This window comes from Colletotrichum siamense (assembly GCF_013390195.1).
Source record: "Colletotrichum siamense strain Cg363 chromosome Unknown KSG_Cg363_contig16, whole genome shotgun sequence".
Taxonomy (NCBI): Eukaryota; Fungi; Ascomycota; class Sordariomycetes; order Glomerellales; family Glomerellaceae; genus Colletotrichum; species Colletotrichum siamense.
In genome coordinates this window covers 428,501-448,645 of record NW_023501029.1, presented here as the reverse complement: position 1 = coordinate 448,645, position 20,145 = coordinate 428,501, and the positions used below count along the sequence as shown (strand labels likewise).

At 29.2% G+C, this 20,145-nt stretch overlaps 1 protein-coding gene across 1 annotated transcript; it reads right to left on the bottom strand.

Moving 5' to 3' along the window:
- Positions 1-15,487: 15,487 nt before the first annotated feature.
- CGCS363_v015106 (uncharacterized protein) lies at positions 15,488-15,766 on the bottom strand (the record flags this gene model as incomplete). The annotated part of the gene is made up of 1 exon (XM_036646955.1): positions 15,488-15,766. One exon carries the CDS (start codon positions 15,764-15,766, stop codon positions 15,488-15,490), a length of 279 nt encoding a protein of 92 aa, XP_036487843.1.
- Between the last annotated feature and the right edge of the window lie 4,379 nt (positions 15,767-20,145).

The following is a 20,145-nucleotide window of genomic DNA, read 5'->3' as shown; positions in this document are numbered from 1 at the left end:
AGAATAAGTATAAGTATATATTATTATATATAGTTATATTATTATAACTGCTATAATTAATACTCTATCTTATTTAGCATTAAATATTACTATTTATTTTACCTACTAATAGTATAATAGAGCTATAAAAAGCATTATCCCTAAGCATTATATTAGCTTTAGCTAGCGTTCCTTAAGGCTATTATAGTAAGGTATAGCATAGTATCTATCCCTAGCGCCTTTTAATTATTATAGTAAGTATTACTAAGGGAAAATAGTATTAAGTAGCTATAGCTATAATATCCCTTATACTTTAAAGTTACTAAGAAGTATCTAGCTACTACCCCTATTAATACTCTAGTTAGTAAGAAGGCTTAACTATAGTATAAAGCATTAAACTAATTTACTTTAGTAATATTATACTTTTAAGACTACTTTAAATTTATCTTTTCTACTAAGTAAAGCTTCCTAACTAGCTTCTTACTTAGCTTTAGTAAGCTTTTATACTCTTAACCTCTAGAGAGGCTAGCTAATAGGACCTTAAGTAGCTGCCCTTATAACTTAAGCTAATTAAACTACTAATAGGCTGCTACTTAGTAGGTAGGAAAATAAAGTAAATAAAGTAGTAATCCCCTTTAAGGTTAAAAACAGCCTATAAAGTAGAGTGCTTTAGCTAAGTATAATACTAGTAGTATAATAGGCTACTAAAGTAGCTTTATATAATCTAAATAAAATAGAGAGACTTAAAAAGAGGTCCTTAAAGTATATTTCCTCCTCTCTACTAACTAACCTATTTTTATATATTCCTATTAAGGGTAAGCTTTAAAGCTATAATATATATAATATATATAGTATAAAAGGGAGAGCTTAAGTAGTAAGCTAAAGAAGTTAAGCTAGTAAAGCTTCTTAAGTTATCTACTAACTACTATTATAAAAGTAAGTTATAAGTAGTAAGCTAATAGTTCTAATAAGGTATATTTACTTTATACTTATTACTAAAGAGGTATTAATCTTATTAATAGCTAAAGGGATAATCTACTTATTAGATATAGTAAGTAGAATAGTACTAGCTTTAAAAGCTATATTAAGCACTAAATAGAGGTGAGGATTATATAAAAATAAATACCTAATAACTAAAGTATTAGGGGTTAGCTTCTTAAGCTAAATATAAGTAGATATAGAGTAAAAATTTAGTCTTATAGGGGGTAGCTAGGTATAAGTATATAAATAGGTAGTAAGCTTAGCATTTATATTATACTTACTTATAAGCCTATAAGTAGAAAGCTACTTATACTTAGCTACTTAGTAGGAGGTTTAAGCTTATTAGAGGATATACCTCTAGCTTCTAAAATCTGCTTTTATAGCTTAAAAGGTAGCTAGCTTTCTAAGTAATAATTAGGTAAGACTACTTAAGTAAGGCTTTAAAAAATTAATAAAGCCTAAGAGTTATATAACAGTATAGCTATTAGTAGCTAAGGTAGTAAAGTAGTAGTTCCTTAGCTTTATACTGCTTTAACTTTATATTAGTAGCCTAAAGGTTTAAAACTACCTATAAAGGTAAGGCGTAAGTATAAGCCCCCTTAGAACTATTAAGGCTCTAGCTAGTAGATATATATAAGTATATAAAGTAGTAAGGCTATTAGTTAGAACTATAGGGGTATAAAAGCTTATTATATATATAATATATAACTAAGGTATTTAGCTAGGGTAAGGCTAAGCTTTATAAGCTCTCCTCTTATACCTAAAAGTAGCTATTTAAAGCTACTAAAATGCTTAAGTAAACTTAAGCTTATACTAAGTAGTATTCTTAAGCTTAAACTTATACCTCTAGCTCTAATAATACTTTTCCCTATATTAGGGGGAGAGGGGAGATAAGAGGACCTTATTAAGGGATAAATAAGGCCTCTAGCTGTTCACTATGATTTTTACCTGCTTAGAGCGATAGACCTCCTAACTTTATGCCTCCTAATAATATATACAGCTTTTAGTCATATAATTATAACTCTCTTAACCTCAGCTGCACTTATATATATATATTAATAACTTCACTATCTTTAACTTCACTTTAGTAATAATATAGTTTATAATTACTTAATTACTTAATTACTAACTACTAAACTATTAACCTATCCTCTCTCTTATATATCACTTATGCTGCTAATATTATCCCTATTACTACTTTGCTATCTACTATAAAGTAAGTCGTCACTATCTCTTCTTATTTAATTAGGCTAGCTAACACCTTTAGTATACCTTACGTTATCTATAAATAAAGTGGTATGCTAAGCTAATAAGCCTAGCAGCAGCTATACTGTTATTAGTAACGCTCTCTCTATCAGTTAGTATAAAGTATACTTACTAATAAGCCTTACTAGGTCTAAGCTTAGGCTGCCTCTACTTTAGTATTATAGAAGGCTTATATAAAGAAGGGCTACTCCTCAGGATAGCTAGAAACATATATAGCCTCTATATAAAGGCGTCTAAGGCTATTATTTATCGCCTTAATTATAGTATAAAGAGGGTCCCCTCTAAGGGTATTTATAAGGGCTCTAGCTATAGCTACTTTAATAATATGCTACTAATTAGTAAAAGAGTACTTACTAAATTTAAGGGCTTTATTTATTATATAGATATTATTCTGCATAGTAATACCCTCAGCTATTCCCTTATAGAAAGGTATACCTCATAAGGGATTAGCGTTCTTATATATCTCTTATAGTGCAGATATAGTGAAGCTTTAGGATTTATTATAGGTTAATAAGGAAGAAGAAGAAGAAGAGGGATAGGTATAAGGCTTTATGTATAGTAGAGTTTTTATGCTTCTAGCTATAAGAACCTCTTCTAATAACCTCTTTAGTTAAGGAGTTATCTTTTATATAGTAGTATTCACAGATAACCTCTTTAGTTGAGGAGTTATCTCTCTTATAGCAGCATTTATAGTACCTCACTAGAAGGTTTAGCGAAGCTATTATCAGCTAGGCTATAAGAGCCTTAGTAACCCCTTCAGCCCTAATATAATCAGCCTTACTATATGTAGCGCTGCTAGCCTTACGCTGCGCAGCTAACGCTATTACTATTCTGCTAGTCTATTTAGCTAGGGTGTGCGTTTAACTTTATGTAGTGATGTTTAAAAGGTTTACCTACTAGTAGGAATATATAGGGTTTCTATACTATTTTCCTTAATTAGTAGAGGGCATAGGTTAAGGTGCCTATATAGTGTTTCCAGAATTATGCCTATATATAAGGTGAATTTTGCTGTAGTCTTTTTATAGGGGGGCTGCGTTATAACTATAAACTTAAGAGATAAATAAGATTATACTACTTTCTACTCTTACTTCTCCTCTAAAGAATAAATTAATCTTAAAAATATCTTACTTTATAATATAAACTCTTAAGAGCTTTTTTAACTTTAAGTTACTAATAAGAGAGAAAGTTTATATTACTTTTATAGTTTCCCTCTTTAAGTTTATTACTTAAGTTAAAGCTTAGCTTACTTATTTATTAGAGAGTATATAAAAAATAAGAGGACTTATTTAGCTTATTAACTTAAAAGTAGTAAAATCTTTAAGAAGTATAAATAAATAAATAGATCTTATATAGGTTTAAAGAGCTTTTTAAGCTTAAGCTAATCTAATATAACTTATTCTAAATATAATAAGTATTAATCTTAATATTTAAGCTTATTCTATATATAATAAGCACTATTTTAGTAAGTAAGCTATTTAGGATAAAGATTAGGAATATTATAGCTAGCTACTAAGCTTAAGAGGAAGCTAATAGAGAAAAGCATAAGTATTAATAAGTATTATCTACTTCCTACCTCCCCTTTTAGCTTATACTTAGCTTCTTTTTTAAGGCTTAAGGGGGCTTTATTAAGCCTCTAAGTAGTCTTTAGTTAGCCTTTAATAGGGAGCTAGAGGTAGCTATTTATATTAAGGCGCTAGTTATTAATATTAATATCTTTACTATAAGTAGTATTAAAGACTAGCTAGCTAGTTCTAGCTTTATTATTATAGGTATTAGCTTATAGCTAGTCCTCTTTAAGCTAATATTTCTTACTCTACTAAGGTGTTAGCTTACTAGGGGGCTAAGGATTAATACTCTTTATTTAGGTGCTAAATATTAATACTAAAAGCTAGTTATTAGTATTAATACTTTAGTGCTAGCTAGCTTAATAGTTATAAGTAGTAGTTTATATTAATAGTTAGTAATAAGTATTAATAGGTACTACTAAGTGCTAGTTTAGTTTAGTAGTTATAGCTTCTAGCTAAGTAGCTATTAATATTAGCTATTAATACTAATTATTAGTATTAGTAGCTAATATTAATATTAGGCATTAGTATTAAGTATTAGCCTTAAGTGCTAAGCTAAGTGCTAATGCTAAGTTAGGCGTAAATATTACTAAGTATTAATAATACTAATATTAGTACTAAATACTAATGCTAGCTATTAGTGCTATTTAGTTATTAAGTGTTAATACTAAGTAGTATTAATGCTAAGTATTAGGCGTTAGTACTATACCTAAGTGTTAGTATTAAGTGTTAATACTAAGTAGTGCTAATATTAAGCGCTAAGCGTTAATATTATACTTAGGTGCTAATATTAGGCGTTAGTATTAAGTAGTGCTAGTATTAAGCGTTAGTATTAAGTAATATTAGTATTAAGCGCTATGCTAGTGTTATACCTAAGTGTTAGCGCTAAGCGTTAATGCTATGCTTAAGTGCTAGTGTTAAGCGTTAGTGCTAAGTAATACTAATATTAAGCGCTAATATTATACTTAGGTATTAATATTAGGCGTTAATATTAAGTAGTATTAGCGCTAAGCGTTAGGCGTTAGTATTATGCTTAAGTACTAATATTAAGTATTAGTACTAAGTAGTGCTAATATTAAATATTAGTGTTAAGTAGTGCTAGCGCTAAGCGTTACGCTAGTGTTATACTACTTAGATGTTAGCGCTAAGCGCTAATACTATACCTAAGTGTTAGTATTAAGCGTTAGTGCTATACCTAAGTATTAGCGCTAAGCGTTAGTACTAAGTAATATTAATACTAAGCGTTAGTACTAAGTAGTATTAGCACTAAGCGTTAGTATTATACTTAGGTATTAGCACTTTAGGCGTTAGTACTAAGTAGTATTAGTATTAGTAGTAGTTAGTATTAGCTAGTGCTTTTAAGGTGCTAAGGTTAGCTAGTTATTTATTAGTGTTATGCTATATTAGGGGTTTATTATTATAGCTGCTAGTGTTAGCTAGGCTAGCTAGCTAGCTGTTAGTATTACTATAAGCTATAGCTAGCTAGCTAGTTTTATTAGTTATATATATATGTTAGGTTATAGGTAGGTAGGTTAGGCTTTAGGGTAGGCTATATGCCTACTTACCTTCTAGCAGCCCCCCCTAGGGCTTTACGCTAATGCTAGCGCCACCTTTATATTCATACTAAGGTGTTAATTAGCTTAAAAGTATCTAATAGCACTTTAGAGATAAACTATATTATTATTCCTAAGTTATATTAGCTTTCCTACTACTTATATATACTATATATACTAAGTAGTCTTAATGCTTACTATAAAGCTAGTAGTAACTAATAGAGTGCTTAACCCTCTATCTCTATAATTTATTATATATACTAAGTATATTAACTTTATTTTAATAATTATAACCTTTATTATTTATTACTTTATTAAGGCCTACTTTATAGTAATTATCCTCCTTAATAGCTAAGTTATCTCTTTATAACTTATAAGTAGAAGGTACTATAAGGTTAATACTAATAGATATATTAGTAGGAGAAGTAATATATAAGTTTTACTATAATTTTAGTAGTCTAATTTAACTATTTAGATAGGATTAGTTATAATATAATCCTTAGTAGATATTATAAACTACTAAGTCTCTACTTTTTATTTAAGCTTAAGCATAAAGAAGGCTATACTACTTTATTCTTAGCAAAAATATAACTTAGCTAATAAAATATAAATATAATATTAAAACATTCTAATATATCTCCTTATAATACCTTATCTCTTAGGAGTAGAATTTTATTTAATTTATTTTACTATATAAGGAAAAGATATAATATACCTTTAGCTTAAGGAAAAAGCTTATCCTAAATGCTTATTATCTAGCGTAGTATAATAATTAAGAAAGTATAAAATAGTGATAAGATATTATATAGAGGCTACTTTAAGATCTTAAAATATAAAGTATTATATAACTTATACTTAAGGAATAAAAATAGGTATATAGATATATAAAATAAAATAAACCTTTTAAAGCTTCTTTATAGTAGTAGATTAAGTAGATATAAGGCTTTACTTTAGAGTAAAGGTTTATAGAGTTTTATAAGAAGAGAAAAAGAGAGAAGCCCTTTAAAGCTTCTTTATAGTAGTAAAATAAGTAGATATAAAGCTTTACTCTAAAGTAAAGAGCTATAAAGTCTTATAAGAAGAGAAAAAGAAAAGCCTTTAAGGGCTTTTTCTTTATATAAATATTCTTATAGAAAAGGGAATATAAGCTTTAAAGCGTAAAGTTATATTATAACTAAGTATAATAAATATCTGCTTTACTCTTAAGTATAAAAATAAGAGATCTTTATAATATATAGGTATATAATAAATAAGTATTTTTATGTTATTTTATAGGATAAAATAGGAAGTATAAATATTAAAAATAAAATATATTTATAATATTATAGCTTAGAAGTAAAGTTCTTTCTAAGTATTCTATTAAACTACCCCTTTATACCTTATTACTTTCTCTTTCTTTTAATCCTTAAGTAGCTAGCTAGCTAGAAGAACCCCCTTAAGCCTAATAAAGCTATTATTTTATTACTTTCCTATCTTAAAACCTAATTTTTAAGCTGCTATTATTACTCTATTAGAGGAAGTAGTAGCTAGTAATAAGAGCTTTATAGCTAGTAAAGTAGTTTTTAACCTTTTTTGCTAGCTATTAAATAGTTAATAGAGTGAGATTAATAAAGCTTACCTTTTTATATTTAATAGTATATAGAGCACCTTAATATAGATAAAGCTAACCTTATAGCTTATTAGCTTATAGCTGCTTATATCCTCTTATACTAATAGAAGTAAGATATTAGCTATTAAGCTTAAGTATTTTTAATAGCGCTATAAGCTAGAGCTAATACTCTTATTAGTATTATAATTATCCTTATTATTAGTAGTTATATTCTCAGCTATTAAGGCTAAACTAAAGAGGGTAAGCTTTAAAAGATCTATAAAGGAGATAAAGACCTCTTTAATCTTATACTATAACTTAAGAAGTTTAAAATTACTATTCTTAATAAGCTAGTTATTTATTTTAAAGAGAGTAGTATAAAAAGTATTTATAAGTATATAGGCTTATACCTAGTAAAAGTCTCTATTAATATTAGCTAGTATTCTCTATTTAAGCTTTAGTATATCTATTACTATATTACTAGTATCTATAATACCTTAAATAATATAGAGGATATATACTTAGCTAATATAACTAAAATAAGTATTATAGTTAGACTTATTAATAAAGGTAATATTTTCTATAGTTAAGGCTTATACCTCTTACGCTTAAAAGGTATCTATATTATATATTATAAGATTAAGTATATACTACTAAAGCTATATAGCTATATTCTCAATATAAGTAATAGAGTCCTTATATATACTAAGGTTATTAAAAGCAGCCTAAATATACTTAAGTAGTAAGGGCTTATTCTTAGACTTAAGGTTTATATCTATAAGTTTAGCTGTATTTCTACTATTAATCTAACTAATAACTTAGTATAATATATAAACTGCAGTCTCTATCTCTAGCCTCTTAGGATATAAGAAGCACTTAAAGTTAATAAAGGAGAGGTTAGGTGCTACTAATATAGTAGTATAAACCCTCTTATAGGCTTTATTATCTAATATCTTAAGGAGCCTTACTATATATTAAGGGGTATTATTAATATTATTATAGTTATTAGTAGGGAAAAAAGCAGCCTTAATAATATCCTAAATATAAGCTTCCTTATTATTATTACTAGTAAGTAAGGCTATAAATAGTATATTTTAGTTACTTAGCTTTATATCTTATGCTATATTAAGAGGGAGGGTGTTAAGTATATTAAGTATTACCTTAAGTATTATAAACTAGTAGCTATTAATATAGAGGCTAGCTATCTACTTAAAGGTTAATATATTAAAGGTCTCTAAGCTTAAGTATATTTAATATTAATAAGTAGCTATATCTTACTACTACTTATAGTTTTATAATATAATAAGCTAGTAGGTTAGGAAGCCTTTCTTACTATTAAGCTATAGTCTTACTATAAGCTTATAGTTAATAGTAATATATATATTAGGCTTAATAGCGTTTAATACTACTAATATAAGCTATTTCTAGATCTATCTATAGTTATTAAGTAGGCTTAAGTCTTAGTAGTTAATATATAGTCTTATATTAAGGTTAGGGGGTAGCTTATCTATTATTATAAGTTAAGCTAATACTACTTTTACTTCTTAATATATATAAGAAGGTTCTATAACTTACTTTTATTATATAGCTTATATATCTACTAGGTGTTTAACTCTATAATACTTATTATTTTTATATATTCTTAGAAGGCATAGAAATAATACTAGCTAGCTATAACCTTAACCTTAGTCTTATTTATATTAGCTTACTAAAGTAATAGGTATTCCTTAATATCTTCTTTACTACTATTTTAGTTGTTTTACTTAGTTTTAAAGGCTTAGTAGATATCTTTAGCGCTATATAGGATAAATATATAATTTTTAAGTATGTTACGCTTAAGGCTAACCTTTATAAAGACGTCTTAAAGTTTATATATATAGGAGGGTTTAATTTAATAGTTATTACTTTTACTCTATATTATATCTATAATATTAATATATAGTTTTATAGTAACTAAGAGATAAGGCTTTATAAGTTCCTATACTAACTTTTAATCCTAGAAAGGCTTATTAGATACTTATTATTTATAGCTATAGTATATAGGAGTTATATCTTTAGCGTTATACTTATATTTTATTATAATAATAATACTACTAAGTATAATAAGGTTTATAAATATTCTGCAGTATAAATAAGTAATATATCTATATAGAGGAGGTCCTAATATACTAATAAATAGGAAGAAAGCATTATAATATATTCTTATTAAGCTTATATACTTAAGCTAGCTTATAGTTAGCTATATTAAGGTTTAAGTAGACTATATCGTTCTACTACACTCTTCTTTTATGCTCCTTTATAAGTCTTATAATAAATATAATATCTAAGTAGCCTTTAATTAGAATTTCTATATAGCTAATACTAACTACCTAAGAATATTATATACCCCTCCTTCCCTCTCTCTTCTCCCTTCTATTTACTTTTTTATACGTACTTAACTTATATTCTACTTTAGGAATATATATAAGTACTATTCTTATTTAGGATTTACTTCTATTTTTAGTTTCTCTACTTTTATTATATTATTATAGCTAGAGCTAAGTAATAATTATATATAGCTTATAGGGGAAGGAGTAGAAGTAATCTAAAGCCTAGATACCTAGATTTACTAGTCTAAATAGCTATAAAAAAAAGCCTTTAAGGGCTTTAAGTGAGAGAAGCATTATAATATAAAATATATTTCCCTTCTTAAAAGATCCTATATATAGTAAATTTTATATAAATAAGGCTTAAGAGAAACTCTAGTGAATAGATATACTTATAAGATACTTAAATATAAGCTTACTAATTAGATCTATTAATATTATTTATTTTTAGCTTAATATAAGAAGAAAACATTATTATATCTATTATCTACCTTTAACCCCTTAATATCTTTACCTCTATCTCTATCTATACTTAAGCTAACCTTAGTTATTATCTAATAATATATACTAGATATCCCTAATAACTTATAGGATAATTATATAGTATTTAAGGTATAAACTTATTTAATCTATAATTTAGTTTATAGTATATATACTAATAAGCATCCTAATAGAAGCTAAGATAGAGGGCTATACTTACTATAATTACTATATACCTATTTATATTAATAAGCTTCAGATTAGATATACTTATAACCTCTCCTCTTCTAATATATTATACTCTTTTAAAACATTCTTATAATTAGTTAATACTTATATAAGTTATAATAGAAGTTTACGCTCTTTATAGATAGGCTAAATAACTAGTCTAATAAGCTATAAATATATATTTTTTATCTTCAGTAAGGTATAAATAAGAAGCTAAAAATAGAATTAGAGATATAATAAATACTCTCTCTCTCTCTCTCTCTCTATAGCTAATATCTTTCGTTAAGTATATCTATTACAGAAGCTTATCCTACTATAAGTCTATTAACGTTCTTATTTATACTATCCTATTAGTTACTATATAACACTAATATATTAGTATATTAGATATAGTAAATTAAATTTTATTCCACTTAATTAATGCTTTTTTTCCAGCAAATCGTGAGATTTATTATAAGCAGTAGAAATAGAGAAGGTATAGCTCCTTAATATATTAGCATTATACTAAACTTAATAAGATATTTTAACTTATATATAACTATAACTATATATTAGAGGTGAAAAAGCATTATTAGATAGTTAGAGTATAGTTTTAATTAATCTAAATTAATATAGTATACTATATTTAATCTTAACTTAATAGAGATAATATAGCTAATAGAGTAGTAGTTATAATAAGCATATATATATATATAAAGAATATTAATTAATAGTATAATAAAGAAATTATATAAGTTTATAGAGATAGCAAGCAATCTTATTTTAAGTTAGGATTACTTCTTCTTAATATATATAAACTATCTATATTATTTCCTCTTATATTATAATACTTCTTATAGAGCTATTAGCTATTTACTTTATCTAAGCTATAAGTTTAGTGAGGTAATTAAGTATAGCAGTTAATAGTAGATAAGCTATTATATAATTAGCTATAATATACTAAGTAATTATAAATAGAGTTAGTAATACTCTTAGTATAATAAATTATTTATTTATCCTTTTCCTTATATTATTTAATCTATTTATATATCCTTAAATACTTTATTTCTACTAAAGTCTGCTATATAAGAAAATATTAGAGTTACTTATTATTATATTTTATAATATTTAATACTATTTATTACTATTAACTAGTTAAATAATATAGTTTATAATATAAATAGCCTTCTTTCCTATTTGTTTTTTATATTTAGTTAGTATTAATATATTAGTTTCTTTCTAACTAATATAATATAGTGTTTAAGTCTACTTCTAGCTATATATAGATATACGCTCTAATTACTCTCCCTTCTAGATATCTAAATAGCTATATCTATCTACTCTTATTACTAAGTTACTTCTATATCTTCTTTCTTTACTTTATAAATACTATATATATTAATTATTCTCTTATTTCCCTATTAAGGCTATATATACTACCTATAATAATTCGTATTAAATCTAAACTATTCTCTAGTTTCCTATTTATTTACTATAGTTTATATACCTTTTCTTTAATAGAGGGGAGATATAGAGGAGTATTTACTAATTATACTTACTATATATAATATATAGAGTAAAGTAAAATATTTTATAGTTTACTTTAACTATCTAATTAGCTATATTTAAAAGTAAAAAGCTCTATAGAGGTTATAAACTTAATAAGTTATATATAAACTTAAGGATCTATTTAAGGTTAAGTAGAAATATAGAGGTAAGTATATATATAAGATTTAAAGCGTTTCCTCTCTTAAGTAATCTTTAGGAGAGTATTATAAAGAAATAGATTTTATTTTATTTAGTTTCTATTTAGGTTATAAAAGTCTTTAGAGGCTTCTAGCTAAATTAGTTAGGTTATCTAGCTTTAATAGTTAAGTCTTAGAAGTTTTTAGGGGTTTCTAGCTAATTAAGGTTAAGTTATCTAAATTCTACTATTAGATCTTAGAAACCCCTAAAAGCTTATAGCTAATTATAATAAAGTATCTAAGATCTATAATTAAGTCTAACTTCTAAGAAGCTTTAGAGGACTTCTCACTAAATAAGCTAAGTTATCTAGAGGACTACTATAGTTAAGAAGAAGTCTTAGAAGCCTTAAGAGGTTTCTAGCTAAATATAATAAAGTTATCTAGATTTAAAAAGTTAAGTTTAAAAAGCCTTTAGAGGTTTTCTTTTAGCTATATATATTATTTAAACTCTATAGTTAAGTCCTAAAACCCCTCCTTATTAATAAGCTTATAGATACCTATAACTAATTAATCTATCTAGATATAAAATCTAATATATATTATCGTCTAATATAGTTTCCTTTTACTAGCCTTAATGCCCCCCTTTTATATTACTTATTTATAGCCTTAAAGAAGCTGCTTTCTAGCCTAAATTTTAGCCTTAACCTAGTCTATATTAAGCGTTAAGAGGGCACTACTAACTATCCTCTAAGCCTACCCCTTCTTAGATTAAATGCTAGCTTAATAACTTTAATAATACTTTTGTTAACAATCTAAATTTTAGATAAACTAGGCATAAGATTATATGTTTTTATAGCTAGTTTCTAAGAGAGAATAACTAAGATACTTTTTAGTATTAAGGTGTTATCCTAGAGTAAACAAGCATATATATCTATAATAGTTTCTAACCTCTAAAAAGTCTCAGCAGATATATAAAGCAGACCTCATCATAAATACGCTAGCTTCTATCACAACTATAACTAATTAGTTATATTTTTTATGTCTATAAGTAGTAGGCAAATTAAAACTTCAGCTGAGGTAGCTAGTTAGTTGCATACAGTCTAAGTAATACAAATAACGTAGCTCTAATATTTAGAGATAAGCTGAGTTAAGACTATAAGCAGGAGTTCCTTTAATACTGCTAAGAGGCTATTATAAGGTATTACTAACGAAACTAAGGCTAGAATCTTAAAAACCTTTGCTATAGGTTTCGTTAAGATGTATTTTAATATGCTGATCTCAGAAAGATAGGTGTTAACTGTTATAATTATAATAGGAGCTGTTCTTTTCTTCGAAAGGGTTAGCAGTAACCTGACTAGAATAAGTTATTAGCATACTTAGTATGAGATTTAAACTTAGTTGAATAAGGATCTTCAGATCAAATTAAAAGGTTTGGATTTCCTTCACGCATCTTTAGTGTCCAGCAAAACTTAAGAGTAAATTAATGCTGTTCTTATATAGACGGAGTGAGCATAAATCAGACTTCACAGAAGCACTTTAAAAGAGAACGTAATTAATAAGAATGACGCAAGTCCCATAACTAGCCTTAGAATATGGGAGGGATGGGATACCTAGATTCTATAACGTCAGACAACGTAAAGCCTTCTTCTCAAAGAATCAGCTAAATATCTCGATCTAGGTATCCAAACTTAGCAAGAAAAACAAAGATCGTGTTTAGAAAGTTGGCAGTCTTGAGAATTGACTAATAGCAGAAAATCATAGTTTGACAGGAGGCTTGTGAAAGGCATTGTGCCTGAGAGAGTGGAATAGACCCCTACATCGAGGATAAGCCTCTCTAATAGATAATAAGAGTGAAGCTTTGAGCGAAGCATATACCAGCCGTCATCCCATCTTGACCTACTACTCGCAGTGGATAATTGTAGTGGACAGGACTTGCTGCTTCCTTAGAGTCAGAGTCTTAGGGCTCCGTCTTAGTGTGGTGGCTTGGTGCTTCCAGTGATAGATGAGGACGCCACATCAAACCGCATTAAAGATGAAAAGGACCACCGAACTATTGCATGCCAAAATCAAGAAGGCAAACTGGCAATTGCATTGGCTTCAGCACCCGCTTCCCAAATATATAGCTGCCCTGCGTATCTCATCCTTCATCTTCCCTTGGACACAATACCCTCCTCTTTCCATCCGACCATTTTGAAACACACAATCAACTTTTATGTGGCTCATCGGCAGACTACTTTCCAGACTCTCAACATCTTAAAGCACGAAGTTATCGACGAGATTTCCTCCCACACGCACATCCTTTGCCACATCTTGGGCGGCTGCCATAGCCTCGATCATGTCCGGCCCCCGTCTTGGCGCACTGCTGTTTCTCCGATCGTCTCACGGAAGAGGCTGGACGCTTACAGGAGGTTGTCGGCACGGAGCCAAGCCGGTGCACACCAATGTTCAGGACTTCAGGATCTATTGCCTTATATACATTGCAATGGCATTCACTCAGAGGCCAAGCACATGCACTTCAACCACGAACGAGACTTGGTGAAGCCGGTGACCAACTATGTCCATACTTTGCCAGGCCATCATCCACCGCTAATCTAACGATGACATCGCAAATCTCAACAGAAACAGCTGGAGGAACACTATCAATTGCTCACGCGATTCACCGGCCCCAAGACTCTGGAGACCTTTCGCGTACTACCTGCACGTTGGAGATCATTCGGACCTCAACCAGGAGCAGCTTGCCTCTAAAGCTGCATTTTGTTGATGGGTTTCACGTCTATTGGGTCCCTGACACACAACTGGCTCGTGAAGCTCCCAGCATCCTTGAAGCCCCTCATCAGCCTATCTTCAACCGTGTTTGACTTCCAGGTGAAGTTTGCGTTTTCGAACGCGCATGACTGGAAGCACCATGGCTTTCGCGTCAAATCAATCCCTTGTTTTCAGTCAATAACCTGACCGTTGCACCATGAGCTCTATCCGTCAGGCTTCCTAACTTTCCAAGCGATCATGAACATCTGCTGATCCGATCTAAAGTGATGATCAAGACTTCCTAGATTGCCTGAGCACTAAGCTCCACCCTCGATCTGGCCAGAAATTTTCGGGTGTTCGCTTGCGGGTACGGCGTTTTGCTGTGCTTGGCTTATTGCGCTTGCTGAAGGCCATCCTGAAAGGTTGAAAGCGGAGGTGCAGGGGAGAATATTGATAGCAGCGGCTGGACTATTGGATCCTTCACCATCTTCTCTGGTGGCTCATCATAATAATCAATTACTTCTTCCAAAAAGACGCGCCTTGTTCCATTTGTGCATGAGATACATGGTCACCATGGGCTGCGATGCGATGCAGGATGCTTCAGGAACCTTTTCGCAGATAGTGTTCAGGTCATCGTCATCATCTATCAGGATGCTTCATCCTCCTATTAGCGCTTTACCCATATCCTCATTACTTGGAGCTAGTCTTGGCTGATCTAGCTCTCGCAAACAGTCGCCTTGATTGACGTCATGCAAGAAAACACGAATGCTGAGCTCACGCCGCTCAAAATGGACTGTTCTCTGATATCGTAAGAAACTCATTGCTGTGGGTGGAGATGACATGATTGTGTGACTGAACTCTTGACTGCATATCTCAACATGGACGCGGAGCATCTTCCAACTTGTGGCCTTGCTCAAATACCAACCAACACAACCGCGTGGAAAGTAAAGTAGCACGCAAAACCCGACCCAGAAAAGGCGTCCGTTCAGCTGCTCGTCACTGCGAGCATCATGATTTGCGACAGAAAAGCGCCCTCCTGGATGATCCGCGAACACATGTGCCCCGCTGTCGATCAAGCGCCCGGCGGCTTGTAGTCGCTGTCCTCGTCTTCCTCGGAAATACGGCGCTTGCGCTTCTTGGTGGCGGCGGCAGTGACCTTTTGTTTCTCCAACTTGGCGAGCTCGACACGGTACTTGAAACGCACGCGGGAGAGCCAGGCGCGCTGCGTCATGCCGGTTCTGGCCGTGACCTTGTCCCAGTATGTGCTGACGACAACGGGGTCGATGCGCTTCGCTAGCTTCCACGTCTCGTTGTTGCCGTCGCGGGGTCCGGTATCGCGGACTTTGTACATGATCAGCAGGCCCTGGTCGGGGTGAACGCCAGCGCGGCCGTTCATGATCTCGGGGAAAGCTGCATCGGCGGGGACTGCGTCAGCGGAGGCTTCGGTGTTGGGTCTGTCGCTCGCCGGGTTCTAGACGGCGTTGGCGGGCTTGATCCTTGGCTTGGTCTTGGGCAGAGAGGGGCGGCTGGTAGTGGAGGTGCCGAAAGCGCTCGCAAGGGTAGTTTGTCGGAACTTCGGCTTCGGCTTGGAGGCTGTGTAGCGGTTGCCTGTGTCAGCGTTGAACTGTACATGGAAAGCAGGGCGAAAGCCAGGTGCAGAAGGAACGAAGTTCATTATTTGCTTACCGGTGGGATTGATGACGGAAGGCATCTTGGGTGAGGAGAAAGAGACGATCTGGCAGGAGGTGTGGGTCTGGACGAGGGCCTGCCGTTTGCCGTCTGCCAGGGTGACGACGAGACGCAACCTTAATATTCAGTCTGGAGAGAAGTGGTGCGAGAGGTGAGTGTGAGAAGCACGAAAAAAAAGCACCAAGATCAGTCGGTGGGGACCTTCTTGACGCGTTGACGCAGGGTGTCTGAAGCGGAAGGTGTCGATGTTACTGGCTGCATGCCGTATCTGCCTTCTTACTCTGCCTGCCTACCACCCTACCACGTCTGCCTACCACATCTCTCTACCACGTCTCCCTACCACGTCTCCCTACTACGTCTCCCTACTACGTCTCCCTACTATGTCTCCCTACTACGCCTGCCTACCACGCCTGCTTATTACGCCTGCTTACTACGCCTGCCTACCACGCCTGCCTACCACGCCTGCTTACTACGCCTGCCTACTATGCCTGCCTACTACGCCTGCCTACTACGCCTATAGGTAGGGACCTACTCACCTGCATAACATCCCTTTAAAGCTAAGGAGGTGTAAATTAGCGCTGTTTTCACATCTAATGATATTACCTAGAAAACAGGGAATCTAGTTAATTAGATACCATGAAATTCTGGCCTAGTTTCCTGCTTAAGTAAGTAGTATGGCAGCCTGTAGGGCTTACTAGGTTAAAATTCAGAAATTACCTAATATAAGTAAACCCTAAGGCTATAGCTACACCACTATGTAAACCTAAGTTAGCTATAAATAATTAAATATAGATATAGATTTAGGCGTATAGCTAAGCGAGTATATATATTAAATATTCTATACTTCTATATAATTCTATATAGAATTATATAGGTGTAGAATTATATAAATCTATTATATCTTATCTATAGCTATATTAATATATCTACTTATTACCTTAAGAGGGTTAGATTTAATTATTTTACTACTAAGTTAGTTAGTATTTAGGTAGTATATATATATTATAGTACTAACCTTTCTATAGTTTTAAAGCTAGAAACTATTAACTTAACTTATATAGATAAATTTAAGGGTTTTATATTAATACTAAAGTTAATAAAGTTCTAATAGGACTTATTTATAAAGATTATAAACCCTACTAAATCTAAACTTTATACTTTAGATACTATAAAGTTTTTTGCTACTATTATTTAAAGCTTAATAGAGCGTATTAATAATATTAAAATAAGATAAGCTAAATTAATCCTAAACCTAACTATTAATATTAATATCTATCTTTATATTACTTTATTCTATAAGATAGATATTAATAGACTACTAGTTAAGATATATACTTATACTTAACTAGTAAAGAAATTTAATAATAAAGTATAATTCTTTTAGATATTAAAGTATTTATCTTATAAGGATATAATAGGCTATATTATTATAGAGTTTACTATAGAGAAGTAATTTTTAGATTAAAACTAAAAAGTAATATTTATTAACTTAAAGAATCCTATAAATAGAGATATTTTAGAGTTCTATAGATCTATATATAATACTATAGATATTAGCTTATTTCTTAAACTTATTAGCCTCTCTTTTAATAAAAGTATATATATAATTATATTTATATTAGAGAGCTAAGTTAAGCTAATTAATCTTAATCTATAAGTTTTAAAGAAGTTTTAGTTAAAATAGTAACTTATAAAAAAACTCTCTCTTAAGATTAATCCTAATATTAAATCTTAACTTTAAACTTAAACTAAATAAAAGTTTATATAAAAAGTAAAAGATATAATAGAATAATAAGTAAAAAGAGCTACTTCTTAGAAGTATATATATTTAAAAGTTAAGAAACTTAAAGATATTAAAATAGCTAAAATTAAAGAGGTTTAATAAGAAGAGCTTATAATAAAATATAGTAATACTAATATAACTTATTTTAAGGAAACTAAAGATATTCTACTATAGAATAATTCTATCTATATAAAATAAATAGTAAAAAACTTATTTTATAATATCTATAATATCCTTAATTAGTATTATTTTAATTTACTTAATATTAATCCTAAACTAATAAAAATGTTCTTTTACTTATTAGACTTTACTATCCTATTTTAGTAGTAATCTAAATACTAGCTCTTATTTTAAAGTAATATAATAATCTAATTATTACTATAGAAAGTTATATACCTTAATACTTAGGTATTTTAATTTATAGAAGTTTATAATATCTAGAAAACTTAGAGTTAATAAAATAATCCTCTTATATATATCTATTATTAATTATAGTAGGAATTAATTTAGATCTAACTCTTTTTATTATAGAATACTTAATATCTCTTAAAGTTTAGCTTAGTTAATAAGTTATATAAAGTCCTATCCTTTTTTAGGCTTAAGGTAGTAATATATTATCTAAGGCTAACTATAAATAATATAAAGTTAACTTACTTATAATTAAATATAATAGTTATTCTAGATATATATAAAGTTAGTGAAGTCTTTATAGATAAGAGGTATAAAAATAAATAAAAGTATAATCTTATCTCCTAGGGAATTTAAGTAGAAAAGCTTTAATATTTATAATTAAAATAAATATTCTTAGACTTATTAGATATAGTAATATATAGCTTAAATATAAAATATATATATTAAGAAGTAGATTAAGATTAATATAGCTAATTCTACTAAGTTTTAATCTTAATGTTATAAATATTTTTACTAAAAGTCTAATAATTATAGAAGCTAATTAGGATAGCTTTACCTAAATAAGACTATACTTCTTTTATACGCTCTTATAATAAATACTACTAACTACTAATAGTTAAAGCTGTTTTAACTCTATAATCTAACTATATTATATAAGGTATAACACCTTATTATTATAAAACTATAAGATATTAAGTAAGTATAAACTATATAGTATATATAGAAAACCCTATATAAAACTATATAATATAGTAGGAGTATATATTAATTATAGTATATATCTTAATTCTAAATAGAAGTAATTTATTATAAATATTAAATAACTAAATAAAGTTAGGGCTTAAAGTAATCTAGCTTTTCTACTAATATTATATCTCTTTTAATTAGGCTTAAACTTACTTAGGGAAGACTATATAGTATGCTTTATAAAGGACGTCTTAGCTAATAATATAGCCTCACTAGTATATAAATATATAGAAGAATTCTTACTTAAAGTTTAATATAAGTTAAGTAACTTTATCTATAGATTATAAGTATTAAATAGCTTTATGAAATACTATTTAGGATTACTTAAGACTTTAATAATATTATAACTAATATACTTTTTAGATATTTTAGAGACTATATTATAAGATTATAAACCCCTTAGTTTATAAATAAGTAAGGAGTTTTAGATTAGCTAAGTAGTAGTTAAAGAAGAGCTTAAGAATTCACTATAGTAATTTAGAAGTAAACTCTATATAGACTTTATAATAGAGATCTTAGAGGTAAAAGTGTTATTTTAGAGTTAATAAAGATATTTTTAATTAGTATAAATTAAAAAGAAAAGTTATAATTATATTATTTATCTACTTAAGCTTAAACTTCTCTATAATTATTTAGTAGAATAATTCTAAGTTTAATTAGAGTTAACTAGTTATAATTAGAAGATTATAAAGTGTTATAAATTATAAAGGAGTATATAACTAAGAGCAATATAATATTATTTAAAAACTTAAAAATATAGAACTAAATAAAGCTAAAACCCCTATATAAGGCTATAAAGCCTTATATAAAGGTATTTAGTTTACTAACTCTATATATTAATACTAAAACGCTAGTATTATATTAACTCTATATATATAGTTTTATATATTTATAACTAAGCTAAAAACTATTCTATAGAGAGATAGAAATATATATAGGATTAGTTAGATATAAGTAGATAAACTTATTTTTAGTTAGAAGTAATAAATAGCTCTAAGATCTTATTAATATCTAATAATACTATTAGTAATTATATAGATAATATTAGAATAAAATAGAACCTACTAAAACTAATCTTATAAGAATGTAGTGATAATTAT